The 15,303-nt window shown below is 50.5% G+C and overlaps 1 protein-coding gene across 3 annotated transcripts in view; it reads right to left on the minus strand.

The window, feature by feature from the left end:
* The window catches only part of SEL1L3 (SEL1L family member 3), a 109,920-nt gene that overhangs the window by 63,664 nt on the left and 30,953 nt on the right, over positions 1-15,303 (minus strand). For all 3 annotated transcript variants that reach the window (XM_002709381.6, XM_017350581.3, XM_089327027.1), the window contains 4 exons: positions 15,038-15,153; positions 11,583-11,641; positions 3,000-3,132; positions 823-955 (listed from right to left, as the gene is read on the minus strand). In XM_002709381.6, the coding sequence (XP_002709427.1) occupies positions 823-955; positions 3,000-3,132; positions 11,583-11,641; positions 15,038-15,153 (441 nt within the window). The remainder of the gene's footprint in view (positions 1-822; positions 956-2,999; positions 3,133-11,582; positions 11,642-15,037; positions 15,154-15,303) is intronic.

The following is a 15,303-nucleotide window of genomic DNA, read 5'->3' on the forward strand; positions in this document are numbered from 1 at the left end:
CCATTCCCCTCTGAGCTAAGTCGTATATATTCTGCTTCAGTTCCATTAGGGAGAAAACAAACGTGTGTCGCTACACATGCTCAGAGCTGAGGCCAGTGTGGTGGTGCAGCAGGTTAGGCTACAGCCTGGAATGCCGGCATCCCATTATCGAAGTGCCAGTTAAAGTCACAGCTGCTCCACTTCCAATCCTACTTCCTGCTAATGCGCCCAGGACAACACAGGGTAATGGCCCAAGTACTTGGGTCCCTGCCACTCACGTGGGAACCTTGCATAAAATTCTTGGCCTCTGGCTTTGGCCTGGCCCAGCCCTGGCTCTCATGGGCATTTGGGGAGTGAACCAGCGCTCCGTCCATCTCCATCTCTCCATCACTCTGCCTTTTGAATAAGTACATAAAGAAATCTTAAAAAAAAAAAAAAATACTTGGCGCGGGACCAGCGCTGTGGCATAGTGGGCTAAAGCCTGCAGCACTGGTATTCCATACGTGTGCTAATTTGTATCCCAGCTGCTCCTCTTCTGATCCAGCTCTCTGCTATGGCTTGGGAAAGCAGTGGAAGATGGCCCAAGTGCTTGGGACCCTGAACCTGCATGGGAGACCAGGAAGAAGCTCCTGGCTCCTGGCTTTGGATTGCCCCAGCTCCAGCCATTGTGGACAACTGGGGAGTGAACCAGTGGATGGAAAACATCTCTCTCTCTCTCTCTCTCTCTCAAAACATCTCTCTCTCTCTCTCTCTCTCTCTGTAACTCTACCTCTCAAATAAATAAAATCTTAAAAAATAATAAATACTAGAGCTTAGACTGGCTGCTGTAGGCTCCATACTTACACGCTTCCTGTCTCTGGTCCCCGAGCTGGACTATGGATGCATACCCAAACACTATGTCTCGGACCTCGGCACATCGCTCATGATATAACGTGATTTGTTCAGCAAGTTGCTCCTCTAGGAGGGGATTAAAGATCTACAAAAGGGAAAAAAAAAAAAAAAAAAGGCAAACGCACGGCTGTCATCCAGTCCTCATCACATGGCTTCGGCTTGCTTTCGCTCTCTTGGGAACACCACCGGGCGGCTTCTTTGCCCCTCAGTCGCCCACTCTGGATTTGCAAGCCATGGCTGTCAGTGTCAACTCAAAGACACCAGCTCTGGCTGCTTTCATCTGAGTTTTTTCTGAATGTCATTGTCTCTTCTATGAGTTCTTAAATGTCAGGGTCCTCCCCCCGACCCCCAAACTAGGCACCCTCTCTTCTTTTTCCCTGCACATTCTAGAAAAATCACATCTCCACTCCTGGGGCCCATCAAGTGACGCCATGCTGGGCCTGCTGCCTGGCAGCCTCTGCCCGCCTCCCAGAGCAGAAGGAGAGGCCGGTGGGTCAGGGTGGGCGTCCCCACGGGCCCACCCATCTCACTCGTTCCCGCCTCGGCACTCCCCAACACCATGCTCACGAGTGCCTGGAAGCACCCGTGGTGCTGTCACAAGTCCGTGGCTGAGCACCCGACAAGTGGACCCCCGAGAGAGGGACCGAATTCAGGCCCACTGTGGGGTCCTGAAGTTGCTGAAACCCGCCGAGCTGGGGTGGAGTTTTCCACCTTTGTTAAGTCAAATGGAAGATAGGGGGGGTTCTCTGAATACGTCAAGGGTGCATGTTCTTTTGTTCTTTGTAACATCGTTGCGTTAATACACTCACGGATGTCACACCGATTCTCTTATTTTCTCTGTGACTTGCTTTCTCACTTTCATAACGGTGGCTTCTGTTTCCTTCTTTCTTAATGGAAATTTTATACATAAGGAGACTTCAAAAAGTTCCTGGGCTGGGTGGCTGTTTGGCTTGGCAATTAAGACACCACTTAAGACACCCAGCTCCCATATCAGAATGTGTGGGTTCGATCCCGGGGTAGCTCCCAACTCCAGCTTCCTGCTACTGCGCACCCTGACAGGGGGCAGTGAAGGGCCAGCAGATGGGTTCCTGCTGAGTTCCTGGCTCCCAACCTGGCCCAGGCCACTGCAGGCATTTGGGCAGAGAACCAATGGCTAGGAGCTACCTCTCTCCTCTCTTCTCAAGTAAGTCACTTTTTTTTAAGTTTATGGAAAAGTGGAATTAAAAGATACATTTATTTTGGTGCCCCCCAAACCCCACTGAAATCCATGCGTGGCTTTTCCATGAGCTGTGTGAAGAGTCCTGGAAATATGCTTATGTGTGAATTTTCACGGGAGGACACAGATCCTCACCATGACCTACCTTCAAAGAACTGCTGGCCTCGGCCCATAGCCCACAGTCCCCACACACTAGGTACCCAGTAAGCACTTGTTGCAAAAATGAACATGTGAATTCATTGTTCTCTTCTTCACAGAGGGGTGTGGGATTCCTCCTGACAGCTTTGCTTTTCTCCTTACCACAGTCAGGAAAACACCTGCAGGGAGGGCCCACCCCCCACTCCGCACCCTCAACCCCCCTCCCACAGCCGCTGTGGGCCTGGGGTAGGGGGCTGCGCCCTCCCATTTGAGACCCCTCCCATTTGAGACCGGGTCTCAGAGCTGGGGGCAGCTATAGGACACTCAGCAGAGTTCACAGGCCTCCTGCCTCCCACCTCAGCAGGGGCCCAAGGCTGTGTCTCTCCAGAGAGCAGTGGAGCGAACCAAGATGGCAATTTGCTGGAAAACCCCCTCTTCCGATACTTTAAATAATCGCATACCGAAAGAAGCTTGGCCAAATAAGTAAGCTTCTCTCCTTTCATTAGCTTAATCACTGGATAGGCAACAGCCTGATAAAAATCTACTCTATAATTAAGCTAGTAGTTATTAAAACAGGGGAAGTAAATGGTTTCCATTTTATGAGTACTAAATGAACCGAGCGTTAACAGAAATCTATTACCGTGTTGGGGGGGGGGGGCGGTAAAGCGACCGTATTAATTTTGTTGGATGGCACAGCCGACGCGCAGTCTGGCCCCTGACCCACACACCCCTCACACGGGAGCGGGGCAGCCTCCATCCCCCACCCCGGGCTCACCTGTTCCGGGGGCAGGCTGCGCAGGCGATAGTACTTCACGGGTCCAAAAAACCCTTCCGCACCTGCCACGTACCTGCTGCCGCCCAGAATGAAGTAGCCAGCGGTGTCATTATAATGGAAATCCTCCCGGAAGCTAGGCGAGAACACAAAGGATTAGGAGGACTCCGGGCTGGAACCCGATGCTTTTTTTTTAAGACTCTTTCGTTGACTTAACCCAAATCACCAGTGTTTCTGGGGCGTCAGGTGGTCTGGGGCTGGCGTCCCGGCTCTGCCACAGAGCAGCTGTGTGTCTCCCTCCATGGGGAGGCTCCCGGAGTTCTCACTGCGGGATTATGAAGAGGCTAGGGGATAATGCTGCATGCACAGCACCTGGCTCAGGACCTGGCCCCCAGTCTATATCCACCATAAGGCGCGGCTCTAAGTATTTGTGATGGGGCTTGGGATGACTGGAGTTATCTGGAATTTGTGGGTCCTCATTGGAAAAAATTTGCTCCAACAGGGGGAAATCTTGCTTAATGGCTAGGAGATGGCTGTAGGGGGAACTCAACAGGTAGACCCTTAGATGAGGACTGAGGAGGCACAGAGCAAAGGCCAGAGAATCTGGGACTGTCACAGGAGCTGACACGTGGGGCAGATGCGGAGGATGTATGGGCTGACGTGTATGAAATGCCCGGATGTTCCTCTCAGCACTGTTTATATTCACCAAAGAATGGGCCCAGGGGGCCAGCACTGTGGTGCAGCGGGTTAAAGCTCCAGCCTGCAGCGTCGGTTCCAGTCCTGGCTGCTCCACTTCTGACCCAGCTCTCTGCTGTGGCCTGGGAAAGCAGTAGAGGATGGCCCAAGTCCTTGGGCCCCTGCACCTGCATGGGAGACCTGGAAGAAGCTCCTGGCCCCTGGCTTTGGATCAGCTCAGCTCTGGCCATTACGGCTAACTGGGGGAGTGAACCAGCGGATGGAAGACTTCTCTCTCTCTTTTCTCTCTGTAACTCTGTCTTCCACATAAATAAAATAAATCTTTGGAAAAAAAAAAAAGAATGCACCCAGGAGTTTGCCCCCAAGGGCTGGGCAGCCTGTCCAATGCATGCAGGACATGAGGTAACAGGAATACTATTCAGCCCCAAAAAAGATGGGAATGCTACCATGTGTAGCAGTGTGTCAGGCACAGACGACGTCCACCTGAGTTCACTCACGGGGGGGGGGGGCAGAGCGGGGCACGGTGGTTAGCACAGGCTGGGGAGGGCTGTAGAGAGGAGGATAGGAGAGGCGGCCCACCGACAGGCAGGCGAAATCCGTCCTGGTGGTCCTTCATACTGTGGGTGACTGCGGTTAACAACGCTGCACTGAGTATTTCAAATGACTCCAAGAGAGGATTTTAAATGGGGTCACTACTCAGAACTAATACATGAATGAGGTGATGGACAGACTAAATATTCTGATTTTGTTATTATACATTGGATAGGCGTACTGGAGTATCACACTGTACCCCATAGACATGTACAGACATGTGTCAATTTAAATTTTGTTTAAAGTTTTAGTTATTTATTTAAAAGGCAAAGTTAGAGAGAGAGAGCCTCCATCCACTGGTTCACTGCCCCCCTCCAAAAGACCAGCCAAGAACCATAGCTTCTTCTGGACCTCCTACATGGGTGGCAGGGGCCCCAAGGACTTGGGCCATCTTCCACTGCTTTCCCAGGCGCATAAGCAGGGAGCTGGATTGGAAGTGGAGCAGCCAGGACTCGAACCTGTACCCATATGGGATGCTAGTAGCCTAGGCAGTGGCTTTAACCCATTGTGTGACAGAGCCAGCCCCAGTTAAAAAAATTGTAAAGGGATCTGGAGAGGACTCCAAAATATATTGTTACTTGAAAAAAAAAAAGGTAGAGCACACAGGGTATACCTTTATTCTAAGAGAGAGGTGAATGAATTTCTCTTTGTGTTTCCATAAGGAAGTAAACACAAGAAACTGATCAACATATTTCCCCAGAGTGTGGGGGTGCAGGATGTTGTGTATGGAGGCAGAGTTGGAAGCAAGACATTTAACTGCATTTTCACATAGTTTTGGTTCTTTTAATTTTTTTCATAGTTTTTATTTTTTTTTAAACCAGGGGCATTTGTCACCTATTTAAAAACTGCAATAGGAATGGGTGGACAAGATGTGACCACAACATATGTGAACAGCAAGCGGGGGTCACGCCAGGCCTCACGAGAGAAGCCAGGCAATGAGGAATGAGCCAGAGAGCACAGAGGGCAGATGGAAGCCGAAGGAAGTAAATAAAATGCCAGGCAGCCGCCAGGAGCCCGGGGAGCCGAGTGAACAAAAGGCCAGGTGACGTGCATGGGGACGGCCAAACCTCCCGCAGTCGGGTCAGAGGAGCCAGGTGACCCAGGGTTATTCCGGGACAGAGCGTGGCCTGCCTCTTCGCCAAGAACCCAACCCCTAGCAGGTGCACCTAGCAGGACAGGAAGCATGAAAAGAAGAAATGGGCACACTCAGACAGCAACTGATGGCAGCGAGAGGGAGCACCAAGGAAATCAGCTTCGTGCCAAGGCAACTCAGACGGAAAAGCAGGGCTTCCTCTCCTGCCTGTCTTCTTTCCTGGGAAGGGCTGTGAGCCTTGAAGGGCTCGTCCCTTTGCTTCGGGACAGATCCCAAAGTCAGGAATAATTCTGAGAGTGTGAATGTTACTGAAGACCCTGCCAAGACTTGAACATGGCAACAACCCGCAGGAGCAGCTGGCACCCCAAGGCTCCCTGGCCCAGAGGCTCTCAGAACGACCTCCACTCAACCAACTTGCCAGTGCACCTGCCAGTCCCCATGGCTCTGCAGCACCGACTGATGCCTGCCATATGCCAGAGGCCCACTGACTGGAGGCGATGCTGGAACGTTCGTCGCCCCATTTTAAAATGGAAACAGAGGGGTGGCCATGTGCCCTGGCAGTCAAGATGCCAATTAATATGACCGTGACCCACGTCGGCGTGCCCAAGTTCAGTGCCTGCCTCTGGCTCCTGCCTCCAGCTTCCTGCTAATGCACCCTGGGAGGCAGCAGGGCTGGCTCAGGTACTTGGGCTCCTGCCACCCCCATGGGAGACCTGCAATGAGTTCCCATATCCTGGCTTTGTCCCCAGGGGCTATTGCGGGCATGCAGGGAGTGAACCAACGGGTGGGAGCGCACTCTCTCTCTCTCTGCCTCCCAAATAAATAATATTGTAAGTATACTCACCCCTGAGCTTTTGGTTACAAACAAGATGGAAACAATAATAATAGGGCTGCTATAAGGACTAAATAACTTCAGGTTGAACATCCCTTGTTCAAAATACTGGGGATCCGAAGTGTTTCAGACCTCAGAGTTTTCTGGATTTTGATGACTTGCATAATCTCCTGAGCAAACTCAAAATCTGACCATGCTTCACAACCTAAACCTTCCTGAGCACGATGTACAGAGGGAGTTCTGGACTTGGGAACATTTCAGACGCTCACAGGGCTTGGGGAGCATTCTGGATTAAGAATGATCACCCCGTAGCACATAAACAGGACATCTGGGACAGTGTCAGGCCCACAGCAGGTGCAGTAACTGTTAGCTACAGTTGCCATTATCACACAGCCAGTCCACTATGGGACTTCTGCTCCTACTTTTTTTTTTTTTTCTTTTTGACGGGCAGAGTGGACAGTGAGAGAGAGAGACAGAGAGAAAGGTCTTCCTTTGCCGTTGGTTCACCCTCCAATGCCCGCCGCGGCCGGCGTGCTGCGGCCGGCGCACCGCGCTGATCCGATGGCAGGAGCCAGGAGCCAGGTGCTTTTCCTGGTCTCCCATGGGGTGCAGGGCCCAAGCACCTGGGCCATCCTCCACTGCACTCCCTGGCCACAGCAGAGAGCTGGCCTGGAAGAGGGGCAACTGGGACAGAATCCGGCGCCCCGACCGGGACTAGAACCCTGTGTGCCGGCGCTGCTAGGCGGAGGATTAGCCTAGTGAGCCACGGCGCCGGCCCTGCTCCTACCTTTTGAGTCCCATCCTTGGTAAGAGCAAGGCCTGTTTATTCTGCCAATTGCATGGTCATTGTCATGTTACCTCCCACTGAAGAACACACTCCAGTAAAACAGAGCAGAGAGAAAGAGTTGTTCTTTCCATAAAAGCGAACCAGATTCTCTGGGGTAGACTCTGAGGCTATGCACAGAGGAACTAACACAACTCTAAAAGGTTGGAGAAATAAATGGAAGGAATGGCCATGACTTTGGGCTCTGGCTGTTCCACAAGTGTTTTTGTTTCCTCTTCTTTTTGGAAGAATCAGACCACGGGGAACTCTAACGTGGACCGCCATGCTCAAAGGCAGGTCACTGAATATACATTCATATTTTTTAAAATGCAATTAGATGCTTAGAGCATCTTTTTTATGGATTCTTGCTCTGAGTTTCCCAACCGATAATAAATCACTCGGTCCCTATGGCACCAAGCGGTCATTTTTTAAACTGTCATTATTATCAACCACCAGGGGTTCTCTCCAGTGTGGTCTCTGTCTACTTCGGTATTTCCGCATTTTTCTTCTCTACAATTCTCGCTGTCTGCATGCAGATTGCAAGCGATTCCTTGTGCTATGCATTGTTTGATGATCATCAATTTGGCTAACGTAAAAACTGAGCCAGGCTCTTCCAAGCCCCAGCTGGATCCTTTGGAAAGCCTCCGACGCACTGGCAAAGTCCTCTTACTCTGATCTGCACGTGGGAGGCCCAGAAACATCAGTGACGTTGGCAAACTGGGCCTCCCTAAGAACCAGCCCCGAGCTCTCTCTGGGAGAACTTCAGCTCTCCAATGAGCCACCCTTAACCCCTTACAGTAACTCTCACCAGGGGCCAGTGCCGTGGAGCAGCGGGTTAAAGCCCTGGCCTGAAGCACTGGCATCCCATATGGACACCGGTTCGAGACCTGGCTGCTCCACTTCCAATCCAGCTCTCTACTATGCCCTGGGAAAGCGGTAGAAGATGGCCCAAGTCCTTGGGCCCCTGCACCCGCATGGGAGACCCAGAAAAAGCTCCTGGCTCCTGGCTGCAGATCAGCGCAGCTCCAGCCACTGCAGCCACATGGGGAGTGAACCATCGAATGGAAGACCTCTCTCTCTCTCTCTCTCTCTGTGTAACTCTGACTTTCAAATAAATAAATAAATCTTCAAAAAAAAATTCTCGCCTTCAATGCCACTTCCTTCCTAGCATTCATTGCCACCTCTAGTTGCCAATTCGCGTGTGAACGTGTTTGTTCAAAATCCGCCTCTCTCACTAGATTGTTTCAGCCAGGGACTGTACCTTTTTTTTTTTTTTTTAACCATCCCATCCCCAGAACTGTGCACAGTGTGTGGCACGTGACTGATGCTCGGTAAGTATGTGTTGGATGAAGGACTGAATGGATGGGTGAACGGATGATGGAGGGAATTTAATACTACGGAATCCGGAAGCCGTCAGCAGTCAGCGAGTGCTACTAGCAGCCTCTCATCTGCACGCAGCCCTGCAACCAACCCTCAGCTTCCTCTGCACCATGGTGGGAGGCCGGTCACCATAATGTCTGCATTACAAGAACAGCCAGAGCGGGGTCAGCAGGCTCTCCCTGGACCACCAGAACAGCTAAGCTGGAAATGCCTGATGCTTAGTGCGCTGGCTGGGCCCACTCTGAAAGTGGGGATCCGACTGGGGTGAGAGTCCAGGTACCCGCCCCCGAGAGCCCCCAGTGGGTTCTGGGCGCCACCTGCTGGGGCTGGCTGTAGCTCTGGCTCCATGGGGACACGGGCAGTTGTGTGAGACGCACCGGGGTCTGACCCGGCTAGGACTAGAGGGTGAGGGGCTGTTGCCAGGCTCTACCTGAGAGTTTACAATGGTCCATTTCCAAATATCCGTCCTCACCTCTAGAATCTCTTTTTTTTAAAGATTTATTTTATTTATTTGAAAGAGTTACAGAGAAAGGTAGAGACAGAGAGAGAGGTCTTCTATCCGCTGGTTCACTCCCCAGATGGCTGCAACAGCCGGAGCTGTGCCGATCTGAAGCCAGGAGCCAGGAGCTTCTTCTGGGTCTCCCACGTGGATGCAGGGGCCCAAGCACTTGGGCCATCTTCTACTGCTTTCCCAGGCCACAGCAGAGAGCTGGATCGGAAGAAGAGCAGCGGGACTAGAACCAGCGCCCCTGTGGGATGCCGCGCTTCAGGCCAGGGCTTTAACCCACTGCGCCACAGCGCCGGCCCTTCTAGAAACTTATATAATCAACTAGATCCTGCCTCTTATATGATCAACTGGATCCTGCCTCATGTGGGATCATGCAGATCCTGCCTCTTACATAATCATACTGAGCCTGTCTTTACTTAAAATGTTGGTATTTTGTTCGATACCCAGTCTTTCCATTCATTTTTTTTTTTCGTTTTATTTACTCAAGGTGGAAAGAGAGAGGGAGAGAGAGAGAGCAAGAGAGGGCGTCCCCATCTGCTGGTTCACAACGGTAGGGGCTGGGGCAGACTGAAGTTAGAGCTGCAAATTCTATCCAGGTCTCTTGTATTAGGTGGCCGGGACCCAAACACACGAACACTCACCACTGCCTCCCAGGGTGTGCCTTAGCAGGAAGCTGGAATTGGAGTGGAGCCGGGACTAGAACCCAGGCCCTCCGATGTGGCATGTGGGTGTTTCAAGCAGTGGCCTACCCTCAGTGTGGTTTTCTAAAGCATCACATTCAAATGTTATTTATCGTGATTACTTTGGAGGTGAAGGTGCCCTCCCCATTCATCTGCTGAAGTCCAAGCCCCAGCGCCTCAGGTTGTGACCTGATTTGGGAATAGGGTCACTGCAAATATTAGTTAGGATGATGGCTCCCTGGCACAGGGTAGGTCCCTAATCCAATAGGACTGGTTTCTTTACCAAAAGGAGAGCTCCAAGCGGAAGACACACACAGGCAGCACATCACGGGAAGGCTGGAGTTATCTGCCACAAACCAGGAGACAGACCTGGGAGAGCCTTCCATGAGGCCTTCAGAGGGAGTGCACGCATGCACACACACACACACACTCACATACACACATCCTGCCCCAGGCCATGACCTTGGACCCCCGGTCTTGGACTGAGATGCTAAGTTCCGGTGTTGGAGCCACTCACTTTGTGACCCGGTTCTGACAGCCTCAGGCAGCTAACACTCTCAGTGCATGACTTCATCTCCAGCCCTTCAATCTGCTGCTCAGAGTCTGACCCTCACTAGCCTCACCCTGGTCCAGCCCTGGGTGACACTGGGGCTCCTTATCCACCAGGCACCACGCCACCTCCAAATGTGCACGCAGTGTGCAAGAAAAGGAAGCCCACCTGCGGAAAAGGAAGTTGATGAAACTCCACCTGCAACCCCGAGCCCCCCGGGGTGGCTCGCAGGTGTGTGTCAGGGGAGAAGAGGGAAACTCTTGTTCTAGGATTCGTGTCCCGAAACAAGCCCCCGGCCTTTCTGAGCCCACTTCACACAACAAGGAGCCAGAGGAGATTCCTGAAGCCGTCTCGCCGTGAAGAGAACCCTCAGGCTCTCCCACTGCCGAGCTTTGCAGAGGCGAGCCCGGGGCACCCTACCTGTGTTCCCTCCCCACCCCAGAACTCCTCAGGGCAGTTCCTCTGTTCTCAGAGTGTGGCACAGCTGCCACTCCAGCCCCACCCCCTCTTTGCAGGCCGGCGAGGCACGAGCGCCTCTTTACCTGCCTATAAACACGAATCCTTTAATGCAGCCAAGTAAGAGTTGATCCACGTGTCCAGAGCTTCGGGAACTCAGTCTGACTTAAAGGTGAACAGAAATGGTTGAAAAAAAAAAAAAAAAAAGAAGAGCAAATGGCCCCATCTTGGCCACTTTTTGTTTTCCTTTCGTTAGGGATGATATTTTTTAAAAACTTATGCATACAAAGCTGGTGATTTTTATGTCCGATCTTTACAATTACTCCGCCACATTCTATTATGCACAAGTCATCTAGCTACGGTGCAGTATCCCAAATGCCTGAGGAAGGTTGTCCTGTGGTTCTGACGCTACCAAACCCACTATTCCACACAGATGCAGAAGCAAATTAAAAAATTATGAAACCCAAGGCAAGGGACCTCGTTCTCAGTTTCTGTAACTCTCCCAGAGAGCAGTTACATAAGGATGAAAAGTTACACCAATATCCATAGCTGCACACATCGCAAATCCCGATTATAAACATAAATATCAAGAGTGTCTGCTTTCATGTTTTATACAAGGCCACAGCTACCAACCATTCTCAATAAGCAGCATTAATACTTTGATTTATTTTTTTTTCAGAATCCTTCATGGAAGATAATTTTCAAAGAAAATGAATTATGAATGCCATGAAAACGAGAATTTGCAGTCAGATCTGGAGAGAGAAAACTAGTGTCTCTCGCTCAGAAAAAAAAAAAAGGTTGCGGGGGAAATGGGGAGAGTTTGTGCATGTTTTGTCTTTTTTTTTTTTTTTTTAAGTACAAAGACTGGCTACAGGCAGAGAAGCGCGCACAGCACGAGGAGGTGTGGAGGAACATTAAGCTGAGCAAATTTCCCCACCACCAGCAAATTTCCAAGCAAGAAGAAAAATCGCTCTTACCTGATGGTCTGGTTATGGTGGCTCTTCAGGTCCCGTCCGGTGCTGGTGGTGACTGTTATCTGCATTGGGAGAGACACAGGGAGCTCAGTGGTGAGTGTCGCCTGCACACTCCATGTTCCGTACACAGTCCGCGTCCGAGCGACTCAGTAGCCGAGCTACAGAGCCTTCCCCAGATCCGGGTCTGCACTTCCCCGGTCCTGTGCATATTTTAAGACTTAATACATTTAGTGCCTTCAAGCAACTTGGGGGGTTAAAAGCATCCGCCATGCAGTTTCTGCCAGGACGACTCAGCTACTTCCCAACTCCAGGCCACGGGTTCATTTGATGTATTTGTGCTGACAAGCTGGTCGCGTGCAAAAACCAGGAAGCGCGTGTGATACTACAAGGAGGCTTTGGAATTCTGCTCGGATGCCGCGAGAGAGCCTTCAGGGGGAAAAGCAAGACGGGTGCGGTGTGTTCTTCACGCACCGCTGGTCTCCTTCCCTTGGCACTGGGGATCCCCACTCTCCTTTTATTTAAGGGGGCCATCCTTTTGTCAAGAGTGTTGTTGGCCATTCTCGTGTCTCTGACCATCGTACGAGCCCGTGAATGGCAGGGGCCCTACTGATTCCCCAAGTGCGTCGATACGGCATGCCACTCCTCAAACGGCTGCTGTGGCCAGGAACCCCATCCAGGGCTCTGACACGTGGTGCAGGGGCCTTAGGAGCTGGGCCATCCTTTGTTGCTTTCCCAGGTGTGTTAGCAGGGAGGGATCAGACGCAAAGCAGCCTGGATGCGGACCAACACAAGGATATGGGATGCTGGCATCCCAGGCGGTAGCTTACCCTGCTGCACCACCACGCCGGCCCCTGTCTCCTGCTTTAACTCATCATGCAACCCATCTCTAAATAAAGGACTACTTTTATTCTGCTGCTCAGAAACCTCCCATGATGCCTTGCAAGTGGAAGCTGAGATTCCTGACAGGGAAGAGTCTCTGCACGATCGCCCTACAGACTTTTTTCCCTCTATCTGTTTCCCACACTCTGTAAATTTCAACTCCAGTTGCTACGGTTAGAATACATTCCCCAGAGTCCACGGGTTGGAAACTTCAGCCCCATGTCTGCCCATGGTGGCCCCTGCAGGTAGGGTCTTGCAGAGGTCACGAGGGTCAGATGAAGTCATTTGAGTGGTGATTCCATGATGTCATGAACTAATGGCTTTGTAAGAAGAGAAAGAGAAGCGAGAGCATTGTGGCACAGCGGGTTAAGCCAGCACCTGCAACGCCAGCAATCCGTATGGGGGACAAGTTGAGTCCCAGCTGCTCCATTTCCAATCCAGTTCTCTTCTATGGCCCGGGAAAGCAACGGAACTTGGCCCAACCCTTGGGCCCCTGCACCTGTGTGGGAGATCCAGAAGAAGCTCTGGGCTCCTGGCTTCGGTTTGGCTCAGGCCTGGCTGTTGCAGCCATTTGAGGAGTGAATCAGCGGATGGAAGATCTCTCTCTCTCTCTTTCTGTAACTTTGCCTTTCAAATAAATAGATAAATCTTTTAAAAAAAATTTTTAAGAAAGAAGAGAGACCCAATTTGCACGCTCTCACTTTCTTACCCCGGGGATAACCTGGCCATGTTATGATGCAGCAAGATGGCCCTCAATAGATACCTGCAACTTGACCTTGAACTTCTCAGCTTCCTGGTGGAGCAATACAAAATGGACTGAGGCCTCAGTCAAGCTGGTGTAGGCGCCTCTCCCAGGCACGTGCTGAGAGGCCCCTTTCCCTCTTCTCCCCCCGGATTTGTGCTCAGCCGTGGAAACCTTCCCCGTGAAACCTGCCCTGAGCAGCCCAGCACGAAACGCCGTCTTCCCCTCTCGAAATCGATCTGAATCATTTGGCAATTAAGCTTGCCTTATGACAGCTCTTCCCATACTTAATGCTGCTTCCATAAATAGTCTACAAGCAAACGGCCGCCTGGCGCCTCGCATACAGCAGGTGCAAAATAAGCTCTGTGGCTGGGCCCTGATGATTTGATACCTGTCTCCATGACGGAGCGCTGAGCTAATGGGCACGGACATGTGGACCCCAGCTATGTCACCGAACATTTTTAAGGAAACAAACGTTAAAAAAAAAATCTCAGCTAACATTTCACAGACTCTTCTCAGGAAAGCAACAAGGACTGACCTGGTTTCTCTTCTTTTCCGAGAAAAGGAAATGTGATAAAACTAAACACCAAGGGAGGACTGCGTATCAACGAATGCACAAGACAAACACAGCTGTCTCTTCCAGCTTTGTTACAGGAAAACCACAAATCAATAAGAAAAGCTGATGAAAAAAACGCAGTGACCAGAAAAAGGTAGCATACAAGGCACTTCGCGAACTTTGTGGAAAATGGAATTTAAAATTGTTTATGTTGGTGCAGAAACATTTTTAAATCTATGTATACAGACTTTTAAAATTTTTATTCTTTTATTTATTGGAGAGGCAAAGACAGAGAGAGATGAGAGAGAGAGAGGAATCTCCCTTCTATTACTTCATGCTCCAAATGACTGCAAAAGTCAGTAACAGGGGCAGGCTGAAGCCAGGAGCTAAGAACTTAATCCAGGTCTCCCTCGTGAGTGGCAGGGACCCAGGTGCCTCAGCCATCACCTGCTGTAGGAAACGGAATGGGAGGAAAGCCGTGACTCGAACCCAGGCACTCCGATATGGGACGAGGTTGTCCCCCAAGCAGCATGTTAACCACTAAGTCAGACCTGCCCCCATGAGTTTTCCATATGCATTTTCCATGAGCCTTGAAGACCTCTGCATGGATTTCCAAGATTTTTTTTTGCACCAAAATAAGCTGATCATGTAGTTCCATTTCCCAAGAACTTTTTGAAGTACTCTCACACAGCAGGAGGCGGAACTGTCTCCAGTTGTAACAACAGATCTGTTGATATCCATAAACTCGGGGTCAGGAGGGTGGGAAACAGTCGGGTCCCACCTTTGACAACACAAAGTAGTAAAGCCCCTCCATGGCACCTGAATGATCACTAATGTTTGTTAGTTATTATGAGTCACAAGCAATTGTTGCAAACGCCAAAAACACTCAAACCGTTTCTTGGCTGAACTAGCCAATATATTTTCTTGTCAAAAAAAAAAAAAAAAAAAAAAGGTTGTAGATCTGATAATACCACACAAACATGGCCAGTGCTGGTCTAACATGTATCACCACAAAGCCTCCCTCCCTAGGGGAGAGAGATCAAATTGCTCAGATAATTTCGGCTCCAGAGCCAGCTATATTATTTACTCACTCACAACAGAGTCGAAGGAAGCACTTTAAAAGTTAATTAGGTGGGATGGGGATTCTGATGATTTAAAATTGCATCTGTGAAAGTCTGCAGGCTTCCAAGGAGTCCATCATTCACCACAAATTCGCTTTGGCAGATTTGGCTGCACCACTTAGCTTGCCATGGGAATGCTAACAGCACCGCACACAGATACCTGGCCTCCGCTGAAAGAGATATCCAGTCGAAACCACTCCTTCAGAGGCAGGGTGAACTTGGTTTTCACAGCAAGGTCTTCTCCCTTGATGAGATGCATCTGAATATGCAAATGGCCTAAAAGGAAAATAAAGTTCATGAAAAGGACTAAATATACCTAGGAGTGAATGAGCTGCTACACCTTTTCAACAACTGTCCAGAGAAGCTACTAGACTAAATCACAACCCTTTACACACAAAAAAACAAAGCAACAGCAAAAAAGAAAAA

This window comes from Oryctolagus cuniculus, chromosome 2 (assembly GCF_051225735.1).
Source record: "Oryctolagus cuniculus isolate XC-2025 breed Fujian yellow rabbit chromosome 2, ASM5122573v1, whole genome shotgun sequence".
Lineage (NCBI taxonomy): Eukaryota > Metazoa > Chordata > Mammalia > Lagomorpha > Leporidae > Oryctolagus > Oryctolagus cuniculus.